The 27,257-nt window shown below is 43.1% G+C and overlaps 2 protein-coding genes and 1 pseudogene across 4 annotated transcripts; 2 read left to right on the forward strand and 1 right to left on the reverse strand.

The window, feature by feature from the left end:
* LOC111957609 (outer dense fiber protein 2-like) lies at positions 1-2,434 on the forward strand (annotated as a pseudogene).
* Positions 2,435-3,129: 695 nt separating this feature from the next.
* On the forward strand, positions 3,130-10,753 carry gle1 (GLE1 RNA export mediator). Of its 2 annotated transcripts, none has more exons than XM_023978474.2 (16): positions 3,130-3,359; positions 3,641-3,892; positions 4,003-4,161; positions 5,996-6,144; positions 6,287-6,347; positions 6,441-6,695; positions 6,850-7,075; positions 7,199-7,311; positions 7,465-7,534; positions 7,671-7,813; positions 7,998-8,188; positions 8,371-8,500; positions 8,640-8,744; positions 8,844-8,926; positions 9,056-9,119; positions 9,262-10,753. In XM_023978474.2, exons 1-16 carry the CDS (start codon positions 3,261-3,263, stop codon positions 9,328-9,330), a joined length of 2,169 nt encoding a protein of 722 aa, XP_023834242.1. In that variant the 5' UTR covers positions 3,130-3,260; the 3' UTR covers positions 9,331-10,753. The 2 variants fall into 2 exon arrangements, with proteins under 2 accessions (XP_023834242.1, XP_023834241.1); XM_023978473.2 differs by having other exon boundaries at positions 3,131-3,359; positions 4,000-4,161.
* LOC111957608 (prostaglandin E synthase 2) lies at positions 10,170-13,422 on the reverse strand. Of its 2 annotated transcripts, XM_023978475.2 has the most exons (7): positions 13,111-13,422; positions 12,630-12,821; positions 12,133-12,188; positions 11,877-12,029; positions 11,483-11,683; positions 11,271-11,385; positions 10,170-11,116 (listed from the first exon to the last, which is right to left on the reverse strand). In XM_023978475.2, exons 1-7 carry the CDS (start codon positions 13,396-13,398, stop codon positions 10,988-10,990), a joined length of 1,134 nt encoding a protein of 377 aa, XP_023834243.1. In that variant the 5' UTR covers positions 13,399-13,422; the 3' UTR covers positions 10,170-10,987. The 2 variants fall into 2 exon arrangements, with proteins under 2 accessions (XP_023834243.1, XP_023834244.1); XM_023978476.2 differs by lacking the exon at positions 10,170-11,116 and having other exon boundaries at positions 11,278-11,385; positions 11,487-11,683; positions 13,111-13,414.
* Between the last annotated feature and the right edge of the window lie 13,835 nt (positions 13,423-27,257).

Genomic DNA, 27,257 nt, shown 5'->3' on the forward strand with positions numbered 1-27,257 from the left:
GGTCCTGCAAGTAATTGATCTGCTCCTCACAGATACATTTTCATCCAGTGCAATGGACATTGCTTACATTTCACATTTATAAACATACATCATTGCTCACTATTCCCAAAGGTATATCACGCATGATATCATTAGATATACTACCAATATTGATTTTCATGTCTCTCAGGGGCCTACTGTCTGGAGCAGTTGGCTGACCTGTCTCATGAGGATGAACAAGAGCAGAGAACATGCCCAGCGTAACAAATATGGAAAAAAGATTGATAGACTCATGATGGATGTTTGATCTCTGAAGAATGAGGTATGTCAGTTGATAATGTATAGTGTGTACAGTTCAATGTTTGCCCCTTACCCAACAAACCCTAGAAGAGGCTATCCCACTATCACAACATACAGAGCAAAGATCTAACTGGCAATCAGCAATATCCAGTGCCTTATTGTTTGTTGCATAAATGTGTCCTGTAAACAAAGAAACTGTGGGTGTGTGTGTGTGTTTCTGTCTGCTTTTGATGATCAGATTAGGCTGCGGAAGAAGGAGCGTCTGCTGGCGCACCAGTCTGAGTATCTGGGTGCATGCCAGCATGTCATCGATGAGCAGGAGGAGGATCTGCTGGATTCCACCAAAGACCTAGACCTTGGAAAACGAGAGAACATCTCCCTCCAGCACTCCCAAAGGAAGAGGTGGGAGACTGGCCACAACAGGTGTGGAGTAATATCATGACATGAGCACATTTAGTCATCATGCATACGTTTACAAACATTCACAAGACAATGTAAAAATGTGTGAGGCAGTTTAGGACTAGCTTGGTTTTAATCTTTCCATTTCGTGCAGGGCTGAGTCGGGGACTCTACATGGGGAAAGAGACATGCTACTGAGGAAGCTGGTAGAAGCAGATATTGATGGGGTGGCAGTGGCCACACAGTTGACAGCCCTGAATGAGGCTATGGGTGGGTAAATACTTATTTTCCACCATAATTTGCAAATAAATTCATAAGAAATCCTACAATGTGATTATCTGGATTTTTTTTCTCATTTTGTCTGTCATAGTTGAAGTGTACCTATGATGAAAATTACAGGCCTCTCTCATCTTTTTAAGTGGGAGAACTTGCACAATTGGTGGCTGACTAAATACTTTTTTGCCCCACTGTACATTATCGAGCGGTCCAAGTGTCACACTATTAACAAGCGGTCCAAGTGTCACACTGCCCTATGTATTTGTGTGCCATCATTCAGGATACTAAGGTGGCAGAGGCCCTTTTTTCAGCTGAGAGCTGGTGTACCCGCCACTCCAAAGAGATGACTGCAAAAAGGCATCTTGAAGTGGAAATCACTGTTTTCAAGAAGTGAGTAATTGTGACTACCATGAGGCATTCAAGACATGTTTCATATGAATGATTCATAATGGTTTGTCTTTGGCAAATGACCTTGTAAAAAATAAGTTGTCCAAAACCTTGAAATAAGTGTATTTTGCAGGCATTTCTTCTTTTCTGATTACTGGATGATGTGCTCTGTTGTCTGTCTATGCAGCCAGGTGACTGAGATGACTGCACAGATCCACACTGTGGTGGAGAAAGGCCGTGCTGAGACGGGTGGGCTCCTGATCCGACTTCACCTCTGGCAACTCCGTCAACAAACTAGAGAACCAGAGACTGAAGGTAAACATATGTTTCTCTTTACTTTCAGTCATCAAGTGTAAAAAGTATAGTATATCAAACCTTGATAAGGACTGAAGATGACAAAACATTCTGTAACTTTGAATGTCAGGTTATTTGTGGATCTTCTTTTTGAGACCACCCTGTCTGCTGCAGAGGAAAACCTGACGCAGTCCCAGTCTGACGCCCAGCAGCTGAAGAGTTCAGTCAAGAAGCTAGAGAGCCAGGTGGAAAACTATAAGAGCAAGGTACAGTTGATCAGCCTATCGGAGTGTCGGCTGTACTTCAATCAAGGTGTTATAATCTAGCTATAATGCTGCATGCTATCCAGTCTGTAGCATAGATTTTGAATTGATATGTGACAATTGTGCTGCAGGTTCAGAGGGCCCGCTTAGAGTCAGAGGACTACTGCTTAAAGCTGGAGATCTCAGAGACGAATCACAGCACCCAGAAACAGCTTGAGGAGCAGGTCCGGGAGTGCAGCATCCTCTCCAAGCAGCTGGAGCAGCCCCTCAAGGCCGGACAGAGACAGGTCTGTCTTACTACTGAACATCACTCAAATACCTGTGCAGTCTTTCAGTTTATTTCAGTCAAGATTTTATTTTCGCATTTTTAAAATGTTTATGTTCTAAGTGTCAACTTGATAATTTTGGTTGGACTTCTTCAACTTTTAGGTGGATCAGAGCCTACAGCGGGCTTTATTCAAAGAGGTTCAGCCAGGCCAAGGCTCTGGACCTGGAGAGCCAGCTGGGACTCAGTAGGACAGAGCTCAGTCAGCAAAGAGGATGTGAGTGAGACATTTTAACCCAAAGACCTCGTTTTCTAGAGAGTTATCTATATGTGTTATACATTATACATCCAATATCTAGTGAAATATTTGTTACAACTTCGCAAACAATTGCAATGGACAGGAATACTATTTATACAAACTATAAAATCTGAACACCATAAAAAGGAATGATACAACAACTATGATAACTTTGTCAAACTGAACTGATATGTAAGTCTTTCTTTCTTTGCAGATGGAATGAATATTCCGGAATCAGTTGAGGAACCTGAAGGAGAGACTGGAACAATCTGACTCCACAAACCGCAGCCTGCAGAATTATGTTCAGTTTCTCAAAGCTTCGTATTGTAATGTGTTTGGTGACTCTGTGCTATCAAGCTCTCGACACACACACTCACCAATCGGATTGAATATTCTTAGAAATATTTTGTATGAGTTGTATGAGCTCTATTTTTTATATTCAGTTGAAATGTACTGTACTGTTTAACAAAACAATAACAAAAGCTTAAAATGAGAGTGGACAGTCTGGTGTGTTTCACAAAAAGACTCAGAAAATGAAGGAAAAAATCTAGATAGTTATCCAGCTTTTACCCCCAGTATTTAGATGAACATTGTTCACAATATGTTACGATTTTACCCATTATGAGGGCAAAGTAGCTTTGAGGATAAACAGCCTTGACTCGGAACCATAGATATATCACAGCCGGAAATGGACCACGTTGGAGTTTGACTTTCAGTGGCACTTATACCGCATTCAGCAGCTAGCCTAATAATCACCTGTCTCTTAAAGTGTTTGTCGTGTGTTTATTTACACGCCAAAATGCCTGCTGAAAGTTTACGATGGGATACATTGGAGGCCTTGAAAAGCTCACCAAAGGGAAGACTGAAATACAACCCAGACTGGCTCGAAAAGGGGGAGGTAATGAACGTCAACGTTAGCATGCTAGCTAACGGCTTCACATATATAACGTTAGCTCAAAGGTTCAAAGTTGTCTCGCATGTTCTGCATTCGCTAACTGACTAAAACAAAGTTACCACATCACCAATATAATTATTAGCCTGCTACCTAGCTGGACCATGGCATGTCTACGAGTTCAGTATTCTAGCCAACATTGGACACGTTTTAAATAAGCATTTCATTGGATTAGATATGTGATATAGCCTAACGTTACTGGTATGATCCTTTCTCGTCCCCTGCAGGATATTTTGTCAGGTTGTAATGAAGCTCCTAGCTTGTCCCCACTCTCTGGGCTCATCTTGAAGAGGCTTAACATGAGCCCTCGAGCGCTTCAGAAGACCTGCTCTTTGGGCTCTGCTTCCCGTGACCCAAGCCCAGGCCTGTCTGAGGAGGCCCCAGTCTCCTCAACCAGCCCCTTCCCTTCAGCCAATGCTCAGCCCACTCCCCTCTCTTCTCCACTACTGGTCCCCAGGTTGAAGAAAGACACAGAGCAGGCAAGTCTCTTTCCCGCTCTGTTTATACCATTTTGTTACTCCCTCTGCACACAATTTGTTTTACATTCGTATGTATTCACCACATTTGTCTTCATATCAATCCACAGCAGATTGTTGGTGATGAGGACAGTGCCCCAGATACCAGCGACGATCTCAGTCCAGTCACCAACCCCATTCCTCCCCCCACCATCTCCCTGCTGTCTCCCAGGGCAACTCAAATGGAAGGATGTATACGCATTTGTGAGGAGAAACATCGTGCCAAAGCTAAGGTTGCAAAAGCTTTTGTCTTTTTTTCTTCTTAGTTATCTTGTTCATGCATCAACATGGCATAATAATATATTGAATGCATTAACAGCAATTACCATAACCAAACAAACATTGTAGATTAGAATGGTAAATGTGATATTGGTGTGCCATCCCCGCGGCCTCCGTAATGTATTAGTCCACTCAGACAGGCGTACATTAGACAGGTGTCTCGTGTACCATAACAAAATATATACAGTACCAGTCAAAAGTTTGGACACACCTACTCCTTCCAGGGTTTTTCTTTATTTTTACTATTTTCTACATTGTAGAATAATAGTGAAGACATCAAAACTATGAAATAACACACATGGAATCATGTTGTATCCCAAAAATTGTTAAACAAATCAAAATAGATTTTAGATTATTCAAAGTAGCCACCCTTTGCCTTGACAGCTTTGCACACTCTTGGCATTCTCGCAACTAGCTTCATGAGGTAGTCACCTGGAATGCATTTCAATTAACAGGTGTGCCTTTTTAAAAATCAATTTGTGGATTTTCTTTCCTTAATGCGTTTGAGCCTATCAGTTGTGTTGGTAGGGGTGGTATACACAAGATAGCCCTATTTGGTAAAAGGCCAAGTCCATATTATGGCAAGAACGGCTCAAATAAGTTAAAGAGAAATGACAGTCCATCATTACTTTAAGACATGAAGGTCAGTCAATACGGAACATTTCAAGAACTTTGAAAGTTTGTTCAAATGCAGTCGCAAAAACTATCAAGCACTATGATGAAACTGGCTCTCATGAGGACCGCCACAAGAAATGAACACCCAGAGTTAACTCTGCTGCAGAGGATACGTTCATTAGAGTTACCAGCCTCAGAAATTGCAGCCCAAATAAGTGCTTCACAGAGTTCAAGTAACAGACACTTCTCAAGATCAACTGTTCAGAGGAGACTGCGTGAATCAGGCCTTCATGGTCAAATTGCTGCTAAGAAACCACTACTAAAGGGAACCAATAAGAAGAAGAGACTTGCTTGGGACAAGAAACACGAGCAATATCCTTTGGTCTGATGAGTCCAAATTTGAGAATTCTGGTGAATTCCAACCGCTGTCTTTGTGAGACGCAGAGTAGGTGAAAGGATAATCTCCGCATGTGTGGTTCCCATTGTGAAGCATGGAGGAGGTGTGGGGGTGCTTTGCTGGTGACACTGTCAGTCATTTTTATTTAGAATTGAAGGCACACTTAACCAGCATGGTTACCACAGTATTCTGCAGCGATACGCCATCCCATTTGGTTTGCGCATAGTGGGACTATCATTTGTTTTTCAACAGGACAATGACCCAAAACACACCTCCAGGCCGTGTAAGGCTATTTGACCAAGAAGGAGACTGATGGAGTGCTGTATCGGATGACCTGGCCTGCACAATCACCCAACCTCAACCCAATTGAGATGGTTTGGGATGAGTTGGAACGCAGAGTGAAGGAAATGCACCCAACAAGAGCTCAGCATATGTGGGAACTACTTCAAGACTGTTGAAGAAGCATTCCCGGTGAAGCTGGTTGAGAGAATGCCAAGAGTGTGCAAAGCTGTCATCAAGGCAAAGGGTGGCTACTTTGAAGAGTTCCCACACGTTTATCACTTTTTTTGGTTACTACATGATTCCATATGTGTTATTTCATAGTTTTGATGTCTTGACTATTATTATACAATGTAGAAAATAGTACAAATAAAGAAAAACCCTTGAATGAGTAGGTGTGTCCAAACTTTTGACTGGTACTGTATATGTGAGAACCATGGCATTATGTTAAGCTAGCATTTCATACCTAATCTAGACCCTTGAATTTCCTGGTGCAGATGGAGCTGAGTCTGAGGCAGGAGCTGCAGGAGAAGCTGGTGGCCTCAGTTGCGAGCCGTGAGTCGGAGCAGCTCAAACGCTTTGAGGAGTTGATGGAGCTGAAGCAGAGACAGGAGTACCAGAGTATGCGGGACATGATGGACAGAGAGTACACCCTGCTTGTTTTTATCTCTAAAGCATAATTGTCTCCTTTTCACCTACCAATATGCCGCTGTCCCTGTGACAGAATTGAAAATGTGTTTAAATGTCAAGAATCTTAATTTGCTGCTTGTCTTTCTCTTGTTTAAAAGAACACAAGAAAGCATTGGGCGCCAAGAAAAGTTGAAAGAAGAGCACAAAAACAGAATAAAGGTATTGAAAGTTTAACCACTGGAACTTCAGAAAGCAAAATGCAAAACAGTCGTATTCAGATATAGGTTGAAAAACCTCCTCCGCCCCTCACAGATCCTGAACCTGCGCCTGCGGGAAGCGGAGCAACAGCGTTTGCGGGAGGCGGAATTTGAGAGGCAGAGACAGGTGGAGGGTAGGGAGAGACTGCGTGCTCTCAACGCCATCCAGGAAGAGATACTTCAACTCAATCAGCTCCTGGAGCCGGCCGCACCCACCCAGTCAGGCCCCTCCCCTGATCTCACATCCTATAGCACCCGTGCCAACCAGCTATGCTCCCAGGTGTCAGAGGTGGTGCGCATGACAGCAGAGGTCAGTGTGATTCTCTTTATCCCTCATCTATGGTTGTATGTGTCTTTGTCGAAGTAGACCCATGCTATGGGGGAGCGGGGAATACCATCTATTGTTTTCATCCTGTTTATGTCCTTGCTCTGGTCAATATGGGTAAGTGGTTGTGATTGTGTAGGGGGAGTTCCCCAGTGTGGAGGACATGACGGTGGCAGAGCGGGCACTGCATGAGATGAGGTCACTGATCCGGGTGATGCAGGAGGCAGCTGCCCAGGCCCAGGAGAAGAGGAAGAAGGAGCAGGAGGAGGAAGAGGAGCGCAGGAAGATGGCAGTGCTGCAGGCCCAGCAGGAAGAGCAGAAGAAGAGTGCAGCTCTGTCAGCCAAAGAGAAGGCACGGAAAAAGGGTAAGGAGAGGGAGGATAAATGGATGGATAAAAATGTCTTTATTTGATTACATAAGGTATGTACGAATGAGTGAAAGGTTAGGTAGTGAACAAGGGGTTTAAAAAGCACTCTTCTTTCCAAAGGCCTGCAGACTAAAGCCGAGCAGAGCACTCTGAAGTGGTACCAAGAGCTGCAGGACTCCGCTAACCAGTGTGCACAGTCTTTTGAAGGCTTGAACAACACTAAGGATATCCAGGTTGGTTGAAACTGCATGGGTGAGGAATGAACTGTGCCAGTATAGGAAAATGCAGTTCCCACATTATGATACACCTTCACATTAAAAGCTCAATTACAAACGATTGGCAACATTACCTTTTTGTTCCTATTACCTTTTACATTTGTTTTTCAGACAAAGAAACTAAGAATGGAGCTCCAGAAGGCAGCCACAATCCCTGTCAGCCAGATCTCCAGTATCTCGGGTGCGTCTGGGTTATGCAGAGGGCTCAGAGGCTTATAATGACACTCATTATATCTATGGTAAAGTGAAAGAAGGTGAACATTGCTATAATAATTGTGAGATTGAAATTGTCTGTGCCATGTTTGTCAAATACCTAGGTTCCAAGCTCAGGGAAATATTTGACAAGATTGACAAGCTGTTGTCTGGGAGATCAGTGGTATCCGGAGGGAAGTCTGTCTCCACCTCCCAGCATCCCAACGGCCTGGACTTTGTCAGCTACAAACTGGCCGAGAAGTTTGTGGTGAGTTCACATGACCTTGGCTTGAACTGCTGGAGACACAGGACTATTGGTCTGTATGGTCTCTTCCATACATTGCTGAATTTTTCTGTTACGTTTTATACTCCCGTAGTCATACAAATAAAAGACTGTAGTGTCTTGTTTTCATAGAGCTCTTAAATGCTTCCTTGTCAATTTGTTTCTCTAGAAACAAGGAGAAGAGGAGGTGGCGTCCCACCACGAGGCAGCCTTCCCCATCGCTGTGGTGGCCTCCGGGGTGTGGGAGCTTCACCCCAAAGTCGGAGACCTCATCCTCGCCCACCTTCATAAGAAATGCCCCTACGCCGTGCCCCACTACCCACCTATGAAGGATGGCACATCTGTAGAGGAATATCAGAAGTCAGTGAGGCATCACACTGTTTTACAATGCATCTGGAACGAACTGTAATGAAACAGAAATTGATGTAATTCCATGACTTTGGGTTGAAAACACCTATGCTGCATTTCAAGTGAGTTGCTTACACGATCTAAGCAAATGAGGTTAGTTGCTCTGGCTGAAGTGTTGTTTTGTGTCCCACCAGAATCTTAGGCTACCGTGTGGAAGATGGAGGGGTGGAGGCTCAGGACAGCTTTTTGAAGAGGATGTCAGGAATGATCCGCCTCTATGCTGCTATCATACAGCTCCGATGGCCTAATGGCTCCAAGCAGGGGGTATCGACAATCCTACATTGTTTATATAACGAATGCTAATATCACTAACTATGTCAAAACACTTCACTGACCCCCCCCCCCCAATTGTATACTGTTATTAGGCTGACCTTTATTATTATCATTGTGTCCACCCCTCTAGCCTGCCCCACATGGGCTGAACAACGGCTGGCGCTGGCTGGCTCAGATGCTGAACATGGAGCCCCTGGCAGACGTTACGGCAACACTCCTTTTTGACTTCCTAGAGGTGATGAGTCATGTCTCTGACACCTGTCTCCAAAGACGGTCTCTGGACTAGACATTTTATGCCGGTCACTGACGTCCACTGTTCTCGGTCTTCCCTTAGGTCTGTGGCAATGCCCTGATGACGCAGTATCAGGTTCAGTTTTGGAAGCTCATTCTGCTCATCCAAGAGGAATACTTGCCAAGGTACAATCACCACTCTCAGCAGTTCAGTTTTACATCAGAACAAAATAGTCTGCTGTGACTTTGTGGTACACTCTACCTTGGCCGCTCTTTCAATGCTCAGACTTCATGTTGTCATTTGTTCTCTCTTAGGATTGAAGCTGTCACCAGCCAAGGGCAGGCGGGCTCAGTCACGAGGCTCAAGCAGTTCCTGGAGGTGAGTGTGCTGCAAGGCCAAGTATAGCACAGTATCATAGGCACCGTTGTTTAACTGACACTGATGCACTGTCTTTAAAACCTACTGAACTCTTAAAATTGGTCAAAAATGATCCTGTGTTTTCTTTTTTTCTCCCTATCAGAGTTCATTAAGAAGCAGGCAGATCCCTCCCCCCAAAGGCCAGCTGAGCTCCCACTTCTGGAGATCCTGAGTGGGGGAAGGATGGGAAAGAAGGTTTTGGACATGATGCATCAGTTGGATTCAAGGCTGCATCACCTCAGTCCACAACTCATAGAATTTACTAGGTAGAGAAGCTCTGTCTTGATGTGGAAGTTATGTTTGCAATGATGCACTATATTCTGATCAATTTGCTTAATAGTATGTATACTTATAATTTGGTTTTAGCCAACTATACTAACTGGCTTGTATCGTGACTGCAACATGAACCATTTTATCCAATCTTCGTGCTAATCCTACTGCATAGTCATTCGTTGTTGTTTTTCTCCTTACCCTTGTTGAGAACATTATACTATTAAGGTAGTTATGTAGCTTCTTGCTGTACAGTTCAAGGCTTTCCCCCCCAGTTTTTTTTCTGATTCACTGCAATGTGATTATTTTGCTTTACCAAATTCATATCGTATTACTTATTTTAAACTGAGGGATTTCTTTCCCTTTTTTGTTTCTATTTGTATTTATTTTTTGTTGACTGCTTTTAGATCTGATTACTCAATCATGACATCCCCTATTCAAGTCATATTGTCAGTGTGGTCATAATGGAATCCACCAACATGTTTATAATTTGTACATTTACATGTAATTAACTGTTTTTATATAGTGTGAGGATTGAAGGTTTGCATTTACCACTCTGTTAGTGCTGAGCTTGTACCAAACCGTTAAGGCTGCGTTCACAGGCAGCCCAATATTGGTATTTTGACCAATCACAGATCATTTTCAGAGCAGATGAAAACCGATCATAAATTGGGCTGCCTGTCTAAATGCAGTCTTAGAGTGAAATGAATAATACAGGTGTAACTGAATTAAAACATGATACATTGTTTACTTATTTTTATATGTATGCACATCATTAGGCTGGTTAATACATAACAATTTCAACCAGTTTGTCCAATGGTAGCTCCCAAATTATTATACCCATTTCACTTTGCACACTAACACCATGCTATATCCTGCATAATTGAGAATACATTTTCTGCTCAGATAATTCAATCTGACTGTGACAACCATCTGAGGTAGATTAAGCAGTCAGGTAGTTAACAAGAAAATCCTGAAACAGGTAGCCATAATTGAGTATACTTTCCATCAAAGCATTACAAGTGTATTTCCTACTTTCATAACTTATGGAAGATCAAACCTAGAGGCAAAATTACATTGAGTCATCAAATGTAACATTAGCTTGTTAAATTTAAACCTTTGTGAATGGAAAATAAAACGGGGGCAAATAAAAATGGAACCTAAAATGCTAAGACTGGAGGTAATGTTTTGCACTAAATTTAAAACTGCCAATTTGGTTTTACCCATGTCATACACGTTGTTCAAGTCTGCAGCTTTGACACTGGGGGACACCAGGTAGACAGTTAACAAGTATCTAAACAGCTAATTGCTTCCAGTTTTTTAAAGAACATCAACAAATCATTGGGTGCATTTTCACAGACAATATATCAAGGTTGGAAGTAGATTTCTGTAAATTGCAACAGGTGGAAAAGGTCCTTGGGACAAAATGTTATTGCCTATCATGCAGTCTTTACTTAACGCAACCACTTTTCCCATCATGACATCTACAGATTTAGTCTTAGGGCTGGAAGTGCTATTGAATTCAAGTCTCCTAGTGCTGGTCAATGTTTTGAGCAGGATCAGTTATGGTCCTCATGGCTTTCTGTAGCTTTCTCCATGCGTCTGTACCAGCTCTTCACCTTGGTGTTCTCCATCATGTCATTCCAGGCCTCAAGACCCTTCATCACTCTCAGAATCCCATACACTGCCTGCAGAGAGGAGAGTCAAGGACAATCAGCAAAACACACTTTGGCTATTGTAAACAAATAGTCTCATCAGGAAATCTGCATCTGAGACAAAGTAGACAATACAAGTTCTAGAAGTCTAAGATAATACTTCACATGACAGATGTGATGCTCTTACCAGGTCAGCCAGATTGGGCTGGTCTCCACCCATGAACAACTTCTTGCCAATGGCCGCCACCCACTCATTGACTGCCTTGTACAGATCCTGTCTCACATCATCCTGCAAGTTGTGTCTGCAGGATAGAGGCATTCAATTTAAACAGAGCTCATCACTAAGCATTATTGGCTAGTTATATATCAGACAATCACACAAAAAATGTTGTCACCCACCTACTTTTCAGTCTTTTTGAGATGACAAACATGGCAGCTGCTCCAACATACTTTGCAAAGAAGCCCTCATAAGTGCCAAACTTGCCCTCACGGACAATATAGTCAAAGGAGGCCAGGGCCTCTCCAGTGGACCGGTACACGTTGGGCGAGATCAGGTGAACCAGCCAATCATCTGCCCACTTACGCCATTTGATCTCCTCTCTGAAGAAGATGGACAGTAAAGAGAAAGGGACATTTAAGCCTAGATGATGCTTGACAGAATCTATCAAGAGTAGTGATGCACAGTATGTCTTTAGAGAGGTTTGGACAGATACATTAATTTTCATTAATATCCCATGCACTGAGAATTGTCATTATGGGAAGCAAGAATTTGGCATCCAATGTGTTCACCTACTTTCTGGAGTCTTTCTCTGGGTACATCGTCTGACCTTCAGCTTCATTCACCATTACCCAGTACTTGTTGTTGAACTCTGTCACCTCCTTCCCCTTCTCGTTGACCGCTTTCATCTCTGGGTAACAGCGCAGAATCTCTGAGATGGTTTTATCTCTGGAGGAAGAGAGAGAATTCAGAATGCTTAGTTATCATGATCAAGAAGGAACACTTTATGTAAAAAAACAACTAGAACACTTCTCGGGAGGTAGCTACTTACTTGCTCACCAACTGTGTCTTCAAAGCGCTGATTATTACTGAGGAATCGTTCAGTTGCTGATAGGTCAAGAGCACAGAAGGAGAGCGATCACATGACAAGTTTTCCATCATCCCATACACACCTGTAACTAATACCAAGCCTAGCCAGCAGATCCGACCCACTTGCTTACAGGTGCACTATGGTGGGACAGGCTTCCTGTGTAGATTAAGCCACTGTAGAGCCGGTGCGAGATATGTACTTCGAATTGTCCCATTATCCCCACTGTTACACAGAAGACTGAGCAACTGCTAAAAAACTAGCAGTCGTTCAATCTTCTCTTTGTAACAGTTAGGATAATGGGACTATTCGGAGAACGCACTTCTTATCCCTGGAATGAGGTACGTTTTCCGAGCCATATATATACAGGAAGCCTGTCTGACCCTAGTGCAGCTGTAAATAAGCGGGTTGGATCTGCTAGCTAATACCAAGCCATGCAGAGTGACTCTGTCCCCCCTTACCACATCATCGTTCACCATTAGGATTGGCATTTTTCTGTAAGTTGACCACCTGATTTCCTTCCTCATGACGGGGTTGACCTCCACAATCTCATATGGAAGCCGATGGTAGTCCAGAAAAGCTCGCACTTTACTGCAGAACGGGCAGGTCTTGTACTGGTACAGGGTCAACTTCAGGCCACCATCAGAATAAGCCTGTGGAAGAGATACAACTCAGAAAGTCAATTTTATTAACTGCAAATATATTTTAAAAAAGCCAAATTTGGTTGAACGTGGATGTAACATTGGGCAAACTACATGACAAAAGCACACCTGCCAGTAGTCCCAAATGTGGCGATGCGTTCCATTGTGTACAGGTCTGATTTATTAGGCAAACCACAGACAGGTTGTCAGCTGACACAATCCACCTGACATGCTTTGCTTCAGGTAGACTATATGGACATCAATGAAAATACATTTCATAGATAATATTATTGCCTATTACCTTTGCTTCTTCTTCTTCAGCAAGGTGATGTTGGACAGACAACTGTATTGTTTTATACAAGCCAAGTCCCCCTCCAAGCAGGAACGCACAACCCAGGACACGGCCACCGCGCAGAGGGGAGAAGGGCAGTTTGGATCGGAATCCTGAACCGCCCGTTCCGTGTGCCCTGCTTGATCTATGCAGCGAGACCCTTGGAACCAGAGAGGCAATATTCCCAGCAAGACATACTGGAGACTCCAAAATGTGCCAGCCGATCTTACCGACAGTTCTCGCACAGGAAGCTGCCATCTTGATTTTACATAAATTCCCACAATGCAGTGCGTAGGGACTTGTTCAAGAACATAGTATCGATTTGCGATTTGGTTGGGTGTTGGGGTGTTCAAGAGCATCAATGTTTTTAGAAGCTTAAGGTCGGGCATACTGTAAAAAAAAAAAAAAAGTATGCGTCTGGCTGCTACCTAAGAGCCGGACAGAAGGCAGTAAATAGATATTTGACATAGGTAGGCCAGTTGTTCTTTTTTTTGCCAGTCTCAGTGCACAGCTGTAAATCATTTCCTCCAAAAGTTTATTTTGAACATAAGTGGACAGAATAAGTCACTGCGTGATGCTGCTATGTACACCAAAGCAAAATGATAGGATCAGGCATTATATGACCCGTAATTTGTATTTTTTATTTATTTATTTAACTTCATTTGTATGACTATTTTTTGGGGGGGGGTTAAATTAACAATTGCAAATAAAGAAATCGCATGAAATTGTTCAAATCAGACCAATGCGCATTGCATGCTTCCCATGGTTGCAGGAGGGCATAATCAAGATAGAGGATGAAGCTAGAAATTAAATGCACGAATGCTGCAATTTACTGTGTAGTTTAGACTAATAGCTGAATAGACTAGTACAGTAACTGTTGTCCTACTACAGTACATGTCATCTCAAGGTGGTGCTGGACTCACTGGACATTTCCACAAGGGTACACGCTAATTTGATGCACGAGCATCACTGTGGATAATATCGTTATCAAAATGCTGGATGCTGGTGCAGAAGAAAAGAGAATATATCCTGAACATGCACGAGAAGAGATTTTAAGGTCATGAATCTGAGAGGATGATAATGCTGGAAAAACAGGTATGCTACAGTTACAGTCACCTGGGAAACATTTAGTATGTGAGATGCACCTGTCCTGTCACTCTGTTGTAGTGTTGCATAGACCCACATAATAAATAATACACCATCATATTATTATATTATATGTTTTACTTTGGTAGATCATTTTAACCTGAAACCTCACTGGATAAACCCCTGACCTAAATGCATGTGAATAGTAATTTGTCAGCATGCCCATAACCCCCAATATGTTTATGACTCTCTTGGATGTGTGGACAATTCTCCCAATGGTCTACTACGCTGAAGCTGAAACATCATCCCCTCATCATCATTGAATGAGAAAACATCATTATCACATCCATCATTGGAACTGCATCTGTTAGTCAGTATCCTTAGATATGGTTTGAATGTGATACACACACACTCTCATTTTTTCTCTCTCTCTCTCGCTCACACACACACACACATATACACGTAAATCCATGCACGTGCGCATACACAAACATTCACACACATACACATACACTCATGCATGCACATACAAGCACACTTTTCTACTTAAAAGATGAAGGGCATGGTGCTGAATATTTAAGTGTCTGTATGTTGTTTCTGGACAGGCTGTGCATTGATAAGAATGAACAATAAACACAATGATATTCTTGGCAAGGAAGTGAAGCTTTCTAGGAAATATGCTTTTTGGATCAGGCCCACTGGCCTTCAGCATCAGAGGGAGGGGGACCTCCCATGGTTAAACTCCAAAGTCAGCTCTTGGGCTATAAAAAAAGCAAAGAAAGCCTACCCCGAAAATAACAAACTCGCTCTAACAGCCGTTGAAAATGGACTTGTTCTATATCTTTTCCCCCCTGCCCTTTAATCATCAGAATAAGTTGCAATGTGAGATAACTTACAATATGATGCTTTTGTATGTAACCTTACCTTGCAGGGTGTCATTGTTCCAATGGTATAAAGCAGAGGGGGCTGGTGTGGGGAGCTCTGGGAGGACAGGCTCATTGTAATGGCTGGAATGGAATCTTTGAAATGGTACCAGACACACCAAACACATGTCTGACTCTGTCCAGTTGATTCCATTCCAGCCATTACAATGAGCCCATCCTACTATAGCCCCTCCCAACAGCCTTCTCTGGTATAAAGTCTATACCATTACTGCTGTAAGAGCCATTTCGGCCTACTTTTGTGGTTGTTGTCCATTTGTTGTATTCCACATCATTTGTACACTAGAGGGCACTATGTGTTGGGTCATCGGTCACTATGTGTTGGGTCATCGGTCACAGGTCACATGTATATTGGCGCACAGGTGACCAGGAAGTAGGGATGCACAGGTATGGAGAGCATACAGTTCTCACCGTTGACATTATGGAACTAAGATTAGCCTACGTACCTGTAATACAACCTGGTCTCTGGGCAATTCGGCTGCAGAAACCAGGCGGGGTAATAACATCTGCCTGTATGGAATTATTGCTATTTTATCTTTGCTGATAAATGGGCAAAAGACCCAACCAAAGAGCGACGTTTGGAAAGCAGTTATTTTTGCACACGTCTATGAACATTTGTAAATCCCAGCACACGTCTATGAACATTTGTAAATCCCAGTGTATTCCACCTGTGTTAGTGGCTATCAGGAAGGTTAGCTACTACAACTACAGTTTGGGTCCTGTTAGTAACTATCCCAGGCTAACTAGGTGCCGACATGGAAGTTCCATGAAATTATTTGGAGATCACCAAAGACGTTTTGTGTTCACAACATGCTGAAATTGGAGAAGAAATAGGATATTATTAATAACAAATAGATGATGTCCGGTGGCCTAGACTATTATGCTCTTAAAGTTTTCATAAAAAACAGACAGTTTAAGGCTTAGTTATAGCGAAACACATTCATTCTGATCTTCATTTTGACAGTTCATTGCAAAAGTTATATATTTTGGTCTTTTAGTAGTAAATCTAGCTCTTTTTGAAATCGTGATTTAGAGAAGGTGCCTCTATGTCATCTCAAGGGAGGGGTTTGGTATAAAATACACTCCCTTAGAGATGCTAGATGTGCTGGGGGGTACCACCGCAATGCTTACTTTAAAAGCAGGTGACAGCGTGCCTTATTTGGCAATGGTCTTGGTAAGTGGAGTGTGACAATATGCACAACATGGCCAAAATTATATGGACACCTGCTCATCAAACATCTCATTCCAAAATCATGGGCATTAATATGGAGTTGGTCCCCCCCTTTGCTGCTATAACAGCCTCCACTATTCTGGGAAAGCTTTCCGCTAGATGTTGGAACATTGCTGCGGGAACTTGCTTCCATTCAGCCACAAGAGCATTAGTGAGGTCGGACACTGATGTTTAGCGATTAGGCCTTGTTCGCAGTCGGTGTTCCAATTCATACCGAAGGTGTTCGATGGGGTTGAGGTCAGGACTCTGTGCAGGCCAGTCAAGTTCTTCCACACTGATATCAACAAACCATTTCTGTATGGACCTTGCTTTGTGTACGGGGGGCATTGTCATGCTGAAACGGGAAAAGGCCTTCCCAAACTGTTGCCACAAAGTTGGAAGCACAGAATCGTTTAGAATGTTGTTGTATGCTGTAGCGTTAAGATTTCCATTCACTAGAAAGGGGGCCAAGCCCGAACCATGAAAAACAGCCCCAGACCATGATTCCTCCGCCACCAATCGTTATAGTTGGCACTATGCATTCGGGCAGGTAGCATTCTCCTGACATCTGTCAAACCCAGATTTGTCTGTCGGACTGCCAGATGGTGAAGTGAAATTAATCACTCCAACTCCAGAGAACGCGTTGCCAATTTCCACTGCTCCAGAGTCCAATGGTGGCAAGCTTTACACCACTCCAGTCGACGCTTGGCATTGCACTTGGTGGTCTTAGGCTTGTGTGCGGCTGCTCAGACATGGAAACCCATTTCATGAAGCACCCGACCAACAGTTATTATGCTGACTTTGCTTCCAGAGGCAGTTTGTAACTGGGTAGTGATTGTTGCAACCGAGGACAGAAGATTTTTAAGCGCTACGGGCTTCAGCAACCGGCGGTCTCGTTCTCTGATCTAGTGTGGCTTACAACTTTGTGGCTGAGCTGTTGTTGCTTCTAGATGTTTCCACTTCACAATAACATCACTTACAGTTGACCGGGGCAGTTCTACTAGGGCAGAAATTTGACAAACTGACTAGTTGGAAAGGTGGCATCCTATGACGGTGCCACGTTGAAAGTCACTGAGCTCTTCAGTAATGGGCCTGTCAGCAACGGTTGTGGCTGAAATAACTAATAAAAATGTTGATGTAATAAATGTATCACTAGCCACTTTAAACAATGCCACTTTATATAATGTTTACATACCCTACATCAGTCATCTCATATGTATATACTGTACTCTATACCATCTACTGCATCTTGCCTATGCCGTTCGGCCATCGCTCGTCCATATATTCTTATGTACATATTCTTATTCATTCCTTTACACTTGTGTGTATAAGGTAGTTGTTGTGAAATTGTTAGATTACTTGTTAGATGTTACTGCATGGTCAGAACTAGAAGCACAAGCATTTCGCTACACTCGCATTAACATCTGCTAACCATGTGTATGTGACAAATAAAATTTGATTTGATTTAACTGAATCCACAAATTTTAATGGTGTCCATATACTTTTGTATATATAGTGTATGTTTGGATACACACAGTATATATGCATATATGGGCATATACAATGCATTCGGAAAGTATTCAAACACCATTCCCTTTTTCCAAATTGTGTTACGTTACAGCCTAATTCTAAAATAGATTTTTTTTTTAATTCCTCATCAATCTACGCACAATATCCCATAATGACAAAGCGAAAACAGGTTTTTATAAATGTTTGCAAATTTATAAAAATTAAAACAAACAGAAATACCTTATTTACATAAGTATTCACACCCTTTGCTATGAGACTCGAAATGTATCTCAGGTGCATCCTGTTTTCATTGATAATTCTTCAAATGTTTCTACAGGTTGTGAATTAGAGGGTAATGCCTCTGGAAGTTATACACTGATTGAGTAGGTGAAGTTATGGACATTGTACTCCTATAAGACTAGAGAGACGGTTAGAGAGACAGGTCCTCAGTTTAGGGTTCTTTAATGTTGATTGGAGATTAACAATGTTTGCAATTCTGTGCCATGTCAATCAGCTGTGATTATCCAATTAACTGTTTATCCATACAAGATGTGGTCTTACTTACAGTTTTGGTGTTCATGCACAGTGATGAATAAATTGGTCAGAAAGGAAATAATGTCCAAAACTGAGATTTGTGTTCACAGCAGTAGGTGGCGAGCTGCACTTGGTAATGAACTAAACACTCTGCCAGCTTGTGATAGCTGTGATGTCATTACGGAGTTCTTAAAGGGACAGGCTTTCTTACACAGCCGCCCCGAATGTCTGCTACGACATTCTAACCAGATGGAAAGTCTGTTCTAGGTGACAGGTTCTTCTGCATCGTCATCAAGGATGGCTGGGATCTGCACCAGCCGGGCCACTGGTCGTAGGTAAGTCTAACCCTTGACCTGGATAGCAGCAGTCCAAATACGTCCATCAGCTCCGGGGTAAGTATGACTCACCTTCCCGACAGGTCAGAGAACTCGAGGGAGCTGAGGGTCCACGATGAGAACCACTTGATCCACAGTTAGTTCTCTTCCATCCTTCCTCCACTTCTATCTTTCCTGTAGACTTGGCAAGTAATAGCAAACGAACTGGGACCAAAATAAATTGGCAAGGACTTGGCTATGCCTTCAGCAGAGTTTCCCTAGGATGTTACTGGAGTCATAAAAAATCTGAGGAAGAGATGTGTTGTAGCGTCCCATTAGTAGGAGGCTCATGTGACGGGATCTGGGTCCGTGACATTGGAGGAGAGGTACCCAAGGGGTTTTGCGTTGAAGATTCCCTCCACTTCGGTAAGCACAGTGCAGAGCACGGTTTCAGTGTTGGTCTGTTCCTTGAGTATGACCTTGAGAGCAATCTTCACTGAGTTCACCTTTCTTTCCCACGTTCCAACAAAGTGAGGGCTTGGCGGGTTTAACTGGAATGTTATCCTCTGCTCGGCCAACTGTTCCTTCAGGTGGGGGGGCCATCACTTTGAAGGCCTCTCGCAGTTCTCGGTCTCCTCCAACGAAGTTCGTACCATTGTCCGAAAGTAGCTCGAAAGGCTTGCCTCGACGTGCAATGAAGAGTCTTACACCTTGCTCAAACCGGCTGCGTGCGTGCGCCATCGTGCATAAATTTATTTTGCCCCCCCACACCAAACGCGATCACGACACGCAGGTTAAAATATCAAAACAAACTCTGAACCAATGACATTMATTTGGGGACAGGTCRAAAAGCATTAAACATRTATGGTAATTTAGCTAGTTAGCTTGCACTTGCTAGCTAACGTTAATTTGTCCTATTTAGCTAKCTTKCTGTTGCTAGCTAATTTGTCCTGGGATATAAACATTGAGTTGTTATTTTACCTGAAATGCACAAGGATCTCTACTCCGACAATTAATCCACACATAAAACGGCCAACTGAATCGTTTCTAGTCATCTCTCCTCCTTCCAGGCCTTTTCATCGTTTAAATTATATGGTGATCGCATCTAAACTTTCATTGTATTACCACGACTACCGGCAAAACAGTTCGTCTTTCTATAAACCAATGAGGAGATGGCACGTGGGTACCTGCTTCTATAAACCAATGAGGAGATGGGAGAGGCAGGACTTGCAGCGCGATCTGCGTCAGAAATAGGAACGACATATATTTTAGCCCTTGGTGTCGCAGACGCTCGTTGGCGCGCGCAAGCAGTGTGGGTGCAATAATTGAATAACATGGATTTCAAAATGTATTTTGCGAAGCTCGCGCACGCGACGTGTCCGGTCTGGTCAGCATGTTAGAGACATCAGGAAGGTATCGGCATCCAGGCTCTCCAGGAGGTCCAAGTGGGTGCAGCGGCTGCTCAATGCATTTGTAGACGATGCCCCATCTCTTTTCGTTGCGACGTCCGATTTTTATTTTGAATGGTCCGAAACAATTCACTCCAGTAGAGTAAAAGGGTGGCTTGTACAGTTGCAGACGAGCAGAAGGTAAGTCTGCCATATTTGGAACTTCAGGTTTGGCGATCAATCTTTGCCATTGCAAACAGGTGTGCTGAAACTTCCGGATGGCTTCCCTTCCCCGCAGAATCCAGTGTCTATGACTCTGTTCTGCCAGAACCCTCTCTGGGCCGGGATGGAGGAGAGTCTTGTCGAAATCTTGAATGAGTAGCATGGTCAGCGGATGATTTGGATCCAAGACGATGGGGTGCATAGCATCCATCTCCAGGTGCTTTGCTCTTCGCAGTCTAAAGCCAACTCTAAGGAGTCCCGAATCCTTATCATACTCAGGAAACAAGGGACCCAGACTACTGTTAGAAGGTATAGACCGGTTTGACATGATGGCCTGGACCGAGTGATGTGATCCGCTGGGTGGTTTGCGGTATCCACATACCTCCAGTTGGCTACATCCGTAAGGTTCTGAATCTCTGTAACTCGAGTTCCTCCAAAGACCTTGTATCTACAAGATTCTGACTTGAGCCAATGAAGGACTGTGGTGGAATTGGACCAGAGGATGACTTGTCCGATGGGCAGGGTGAGTTCTGCTTGGAGGACACTGGCCAGCTGAGCTCCAGTGAATGCAGAACTCAACTCCAAGCGTGGCATCAACAGCTGCTTCTTTGGCGCAATGCGAGACCTGGCCAGAACGAAGTAAATGTTTACTTGCTTCTGGTCATCCACAGTCCACATGTAGGCAACAGAGCCATATGCTCTCTCTGACGCATCACTGAATATGTGCAGATCTCTGGTCGACTGTCAGCATATGGTGGTGTGTAAGTTCTGGGGAGTTCCATCTGGAAAAGGTCAGGAATGTCTTGTTCCCAGACAAGCCATCTGTCCAGCAGCCTCTGAGCTGAATGGGGTCATCCCAACCTATCCCTTCTTTCCACAGGTCCTGGACGAGTACATTGGCTTGGGTTGTGAAAGGCGTGACTTAGCCTAGTGGGTTGTATTGAAGGGTGAGCATGCTGTAGATATTCGTCATTGTAGGTTTGGAGCACTCCACAGTGCTGTGCTTGTATCCCAAGGAGTCTCTGAGGCAGTTCCAACATAGCCACAGGGTTAGTTCCTGGAGATGCGTGCTACTTTGGGAAAGCCACAGTTTGCTGCTTTCTGATCTGGCCTCGGGTGGTAGGTGCTTGATGACAGTTGGTACATTGCTAGCCCACTGTCGTATCTCAAAGCCTCCAGTATGGAGCAACTGCCACAGTCCATTAGCAAAGTTTCTTGCTTCATCGGCAGAGGGGATGCTTTGAAGGCAGTTGTCCACGTAAAACTTCACAAGCTCTTCGTTGGCTCCTATGTTGTCCTGAACGTGTTGCTGCAGAGCGTAGATGGCGCAACAGGGACTACAAGTCGTGCTGAATGGCAAGACCTGCCACTCATAGATGCTCGGTTCTTCAGTTCTATGCATGTTCTGCCAGATGAAGAGTAGCACCGGTTTGTCAACTGGTAAGAGGCGGATCTGAGGAAACATGCCTTTGATGTCACCACTTACAGCTACGGCATGTTGACGGAATCTGAGGAGGCCACAGAGCAGGGATGGTCCCAATGTTGGTCCAGGGAACAGGTCATTGAGCGGCCTTCTTGCTCGCACATGCTTTTTCAGTTCTGCCCACACATTTTCTATAGAATTGAGGTCAGGGCTTTGTGATGGCCACTCCAATACCTTGACTTTGTTGTCCTTAAGCCATTTTGCCACAACTTTGGAAGTATGCTTGGGGTCATTGTCCATTTGGAAGACCCATTTGCGGCCAAGCTTTAACTTCCTGACTGATGTCTTGAGATAGCCAATGTTAAATTTCAATTAATAGGATTCATATAATATTTTATAAATATAGTACGCAACAAATCTTGGCTGATTTCTTTTGATTTTCCCATGATGTCAAGCAAAGAGATTTTCCCATGATGTCAATGAGCCTATCAGAAGCTTCTAAAGCCATGACATAATTTTCGGGAATTTTCCAAGCTGTTTAAAGGCACAGTCAACTTAGTGTATGTAAACATCTGACCCACTGGAATTACAGTGAATACAGTGAATTAAATGTGAAATAATCTCTGTAAACAATTGTTGGAAAAATTACTCGTGTCAGGCACAAAGTAGATGTCCTAACCGATTTTCCAAAACTATAGTTTGTTAACAAGAAATTTGTGGAGTGGTTAAAAAAGGTTGAAGTTTTAATGACTTCAACCTAAGTGTATGTAAACTTCCGACTTCAACTGTAGGTACATGGTTGCAAAGGGCATCAGTGTCTTAACAGCTCGATTTTCCAAGGCAGGCTACTCTGGGTACAGCCCTATCCAGAAATCTGGCAGCGGCTTCTGATTAAATTCAATTTTCACAGAACCGCTTGTTGCAATTTTCTTGTTCAGATATCGGTAAGTGGACTGGAGGCAGGGCATGAAAGGGATAATGAATCCAGTTGTTTGTGTCGTCCATTTCGGGAAAGTATCTGCGTAATTGCGCACCCAGCTCACTCAGGTACTTCACTATATCACATTTGACATTGTCCGTAAGCTTGAGTTAATTTGCACACAAACAATCATACAATGACGGAAAGACCTGTGTGTTGTCCTTGTTAATGCAGATAGAGAATAGCTCCAACTTCTTAATCATAGCCTCAATTTTGTCCCTCACATTGAATATAGTTGCAGAGAGTCCCTGTAATCCTAGATTCAGATCATTCAGGCGAGAAGAAACATCACCCAGATAGGCCAGTTGTGTGAGAAACTCGTCATCGTCCAAGGGGTCAGACAGGTGAAAATGATGGTCAGTAAAGAAAACTTTAAGCTCGTCTCTCAATTTAAAAAAAACGTGTCAATACTTTGCCCCTTGATAACCAGTATGTTGTAAAAGCGTTACGTGTTCGCTGCCCATATCCTTGCATAGTGCAGAAAATACACGAGAGTTCAGGGGCCTTGCTTTAACAAAGTTAACCATTTTCATTGTAGTGTCCAAAACGTCTTTCAAGCTGTCAGGCATTCCCTTGGCAGCAAGAGCCTCTCGGTGGATGCTGCTGTGTACCCAAGTGGCGTCGGGAGCAACTACTTGCATGCGCATTACCACTCCACTATGTCTCTCTGTCATGGCTTTTGCGCCATCAATACAGATACCAACACATCTTGACCACCAAAGTCCATTTGATGTCACAAAGCTGCCCAGTACTTTAAAAATATCCTCTCCTGTTGTCCTGGTTTCCAGTGCTTTGCAGAAGAGGATGTCTTCCTTAATTGACCCCCCACCATAAACGTAACGGACATATACCAGGAGCTGTGCCAGGCCCGCCACGTCAGTTGACTCATCCAGCTATAATGCATAGAATTCATTGGCTTGTATGCAAAGCAGTAATTGTTTCAAAACATCTCCTGCCGTGTCATTGATGCGTCGTGAAACAGTGTTGTTTGATGAAGGCCTTGTCTGTGTAGTTTTTCAGTCCTTTTCCCCCAGCATTGTCCCAGCCATATCCGCCGCAGCAGGAAGAATTAAGTCCTCCATAATAGTATGGGGCTTGTCTGTCCTAGCCACTCGTAGCTCACCATATAAGACGCTTCTAGCCCCTTCTTATTAATGGTATCTGTTGCCTTTATACATGTCTTACTACTCAACAGTTGTATTTCATGCTTAACTTTTTCCTGTGTGTGTCAAGAATGGTCCACCACCCAAAGGACATCCAGCCAACTTGACACAGCTGTGGGAAGCATTGGAGTCAACATGGGCCAGCATCCCTGTGGAATGCTTTCGACACCTTGTAGAGTCCATGCCCAAACGAATAGAGGCTGTTCTGAGGGCAAAAGGGGGGAGGGGTGCACCTCAATATTAGGAAGGTGTTCCTAATGTTTGGTATACTGTATCCAATGTATATTTTATGGAAAAGAGATGTTGTATGTTTCTGGACGATGCACAATGCTGCCTTGATGACAGCATGACCGAGTGGCACAGGTTACTGTTCCATTTGAGAAGGGTGCTCCTCCCGCTCAACGCTTTTGCCCGCTTTTGCCCGCTCATGTCACGGTTCATTGGCCGGAGCACCGCAGTTAATAGAACTCCCTCACTGAGGCAAGACTTGCATGAATTCAGCCATGGCATTGGCCACACGATTTTTCTCCATGAGGGAAAGCTTTGCCGTACAGTTTCCATGACAACTGCTCTTCTACAGTAGGCAGGCAATGTGGATCTCTGCATCTGAAAACAGTTTTCAGTGTCTCAAACCTTATTCTATTGAACATAGCACATATACTATTTTCACTGCCCATCTATCTGTCTACCTATAGCCAATGTTAAATTGCACCACAATACTATCTGCGAATTACGATTTAGTTTACATTTCAAATCTGTCTCTTGGGTCATTCCACCTCAAAAAGATAGAGGATTTTGTCACCCACCGTCTCAGATTGTTCTGAAATCGTTTCTGTTGTTAGAAACAGATAAGATAAGCATTCCTGCAACATCATTTTGTTGAAAGACAATTTGAACAATTTGACAAATTTGCCATTTCAATTAATAGGATTCATATAATATTTAATAAATATAGTACGCAACAACCGATTTAGACCAAACCTCTTCTTAACAAGGATTAAGACGTGATGACACCAAGCCCACCCCAATGGCTAGTATAAAGTACCAATTCTCTATGTCTGACAAGTAGTATGAAGCTGCAGATAGGAGTATTGTTTCCTCATACAATGTAATCTATTCAGTGAATTTGATTATGGTTATTTTCCCCTTTTCAGAGAAATGCATCATTAAAGTTGTTAGGTTTATGTACCATCATACAACTTGATATTACTAGGTTCTGACCACTAGAGGGTGCTGTTCCTGCTATTAGTGGGGAAAAGTGTGAAGAATCCCCCCCCCATTCCTCAATGTTAATTCAAGATTGAACCTTCAAATGATTTATAAATGTAGAGTGAAGAGTTAAAGTCAGAACAATGTATTTGCCCAAATACACATCAAAGAAAAATCATCAACAGAGCTGAGGACTACTCATATCTCATTTTATTATTTCACTTTATTTTCCTTTAGTGCATCTTCTATTGCAGTGATGTATCTACATCCCAAATGATGTTGGCGACCAGTTGCAGGGGTCGTTGCATTAATGGTGCAGATGATGCTTGGTTTTGGTACATAACATGTGTCCTTTATGTTTGGCCAAGAGAATGACCTTGCTGGATAACTTGGATGCATGAATTTCAACTTTACGTCCATGTTTTCATCATTCACGGCATCTGCAGTTCCAATCCAGTAGTCATCATAGCAGCAAACTATAACACAAGAACTCTGCCAGGAACCCGCATCTTCCATTACTTTGTTCCACTCTCCAAAAGCCTCATAGGTGCAAAGTGAGTTTCCAGTGACACATATTATGCCATTATGTTTGATATGGTCCTTGGGAAATCCATAGATGAGCATACAGTGGTGAATGTGTGAGAATCTTATTTTCTAATCAGACTGATACTGTATAATGGCTGTCTCTTATACACATCTAGATGTGTATAAGAGACAGGTCCTTGGGAAATCCATAGATGAGCATACAGTGGTGAATGTGTGAGAATCTTATTTTCTAATCAGACTGATACTGTATAATGGCTGTTGGTGTGGGCTTGGTGTGGGGTGTGGGGTGTGGAGGGTCTGTGGGTGGCTCTTGACCATTTATTTGGATTCCTCATGTCTTAATCATTGGTAGGATGAAGTTTGGTACAACTCCGATGTTAGGTACTATATTTATTGAATATTATGTGAATCCTACAAATTAAAAGGGCCAATTTGGTTGCAGTCAATTAGCTTAAGATCAAATTATATTTCAACCAAATAATGTTACAGGAATGCTTATCTTATCTGTTGCTAACTGCAGAAACCATTTCAGAACAATCTGAGATGGTGGGTGTCATGGCTTGCTGAAATGACATGGAATGACCCTCTTCTCACTTCTCTGAATGAGCATTGTACACTACATGTTGATGCTTTTGAAACTTATATTTCACAACCGTGAATCCCCCTGGTGGATGATGAAACAGGACGTTAGTCATATTCCAGAATTGTACATTGTACACAAAAGTACCAAGTGTGTATGTGCGGTCTTCAGGGGAGGAAAGACTTTTTTCCCAATCTTGTAAGAAATTACTTTAGCCTTTAGCCATTTGAGGTAAAAGCCGTGTGACCTACATATCATGCATAAGATTCATTTTAGCTCTGCTGTTAGTTTGAAACCCTAGGAGCTACTAGAGATGGTAGCTGGGGCATCAACAGAAGTAGTACTTCATGCAGGAAGATGCATGGACTGTGTACACATTGTACCTCTAATGTATGTAGCCAAAAAAACACTTCTAATGTTGCCTTGACCACAGCCCACATTGCGACATCCTTTCGCCCCAGAGTAATTTCTCTTGTTTTCCCTGGATGTGTTGTTTATTTAGCACCTCTGGTTACACATAACAATGTAGCTTGGCTTCCAGTGTTAACATTCATTCCACTGCAGCACAGTCAGAGACTGAGGCAGAGGGAGATGAGCACACCTGCTGCATTTCACATTCGTTTTTTTTCTCTGCCTTCTGCATACAGTACTTATTATGCAGGCTATGGTCAGTGTGAAAGGGTGTGTGAACAACATTACAATGCTACTGAGGAAGAAAAAGCAGCCACTAATGTTGGATAAGCAGCTGAATGATGAGAGGTTCTACCTACATCTGCAGGATGAAATAGATGAAAGCAGAGAGGGCAGCAGCTGACAGCACAGACATTCCCTTGTGAGAAACACTCTGGGAGAATCGCATTTTCTCACTCCTCGCGTCCTCTCTTCTCGCCTCCTTCTCAAAACTTATTGGATGAGAAAGCCAAAGGTCCCGCCCCTCTGACCTTCTCCTCCAATGGGTTTTGAGAAGGAGATGAGGAGAGAATAGAGACGACGCGAGGAGTATACAATTTAGA

Source organism: Salvelinus sp. IW2-2015, linkage group LG33 (genome assembly GCF_002910315.2).
Source record: "Salvelinus sp. IW2-2015 linkage group LG33, ASM291031v2, whole genome shotgun sequence".
Lineage (NCBI taxonomy): Eukaryota > Metazoa > Chordata > Actinopteri > Salmoniformes > Salmonidae > Salvelinus > Salvelinus sp. IW2-2015.

Excerpts from the sequence above, each read along its gene's own strand:
- LOC111957608 (XM_023978475.2), bottom strand. The coding sequence starts at position 13,398 with ATGGCAGCTTCCTGTGCGAGAACTGTCGGTAAGATCGGCTGGCACATT. Across the intron at positions 12,822-13,110 it reads CTGAAGAAGAAGAAGCAAAG|GCTTATTCTGATGGTGGCCT; the intron begins GTAATAGGCAAT and ends TCTCTTCCACAG. Across the intron at positions 12,030-12,132 it reads AAGACACAGTTGGTGAGCAA|AGATAAAACCATCTCAGAGA; the intron begins GTAAGTAGCTAC and ends CTCTTCCTCCAG.
- gle1 (XM_023978473.2), top strand. The coding sequence starts at position 3,261 with ATGCCTGCTGAAAGTTTACGATGGGATACATTGGAGGCCTTGAAAAGC. Across the intron at positions 7,076-7,198 it reads AGAGAAGGCACGGAAAAAGG|GCCTGCAGACTAAAGCCGAG; the intron begins GTAAGGAGAGGG and ends TTCTTTCCAAAG. Across the intron at positions 7,814-7,997 it reads AACTGGCCGAGAAGTTTGTG|AAACAAGGAGAAGAGGAGGT; the intron begins GTGAGTTCACAT and ends TTGTTTCTCTAG.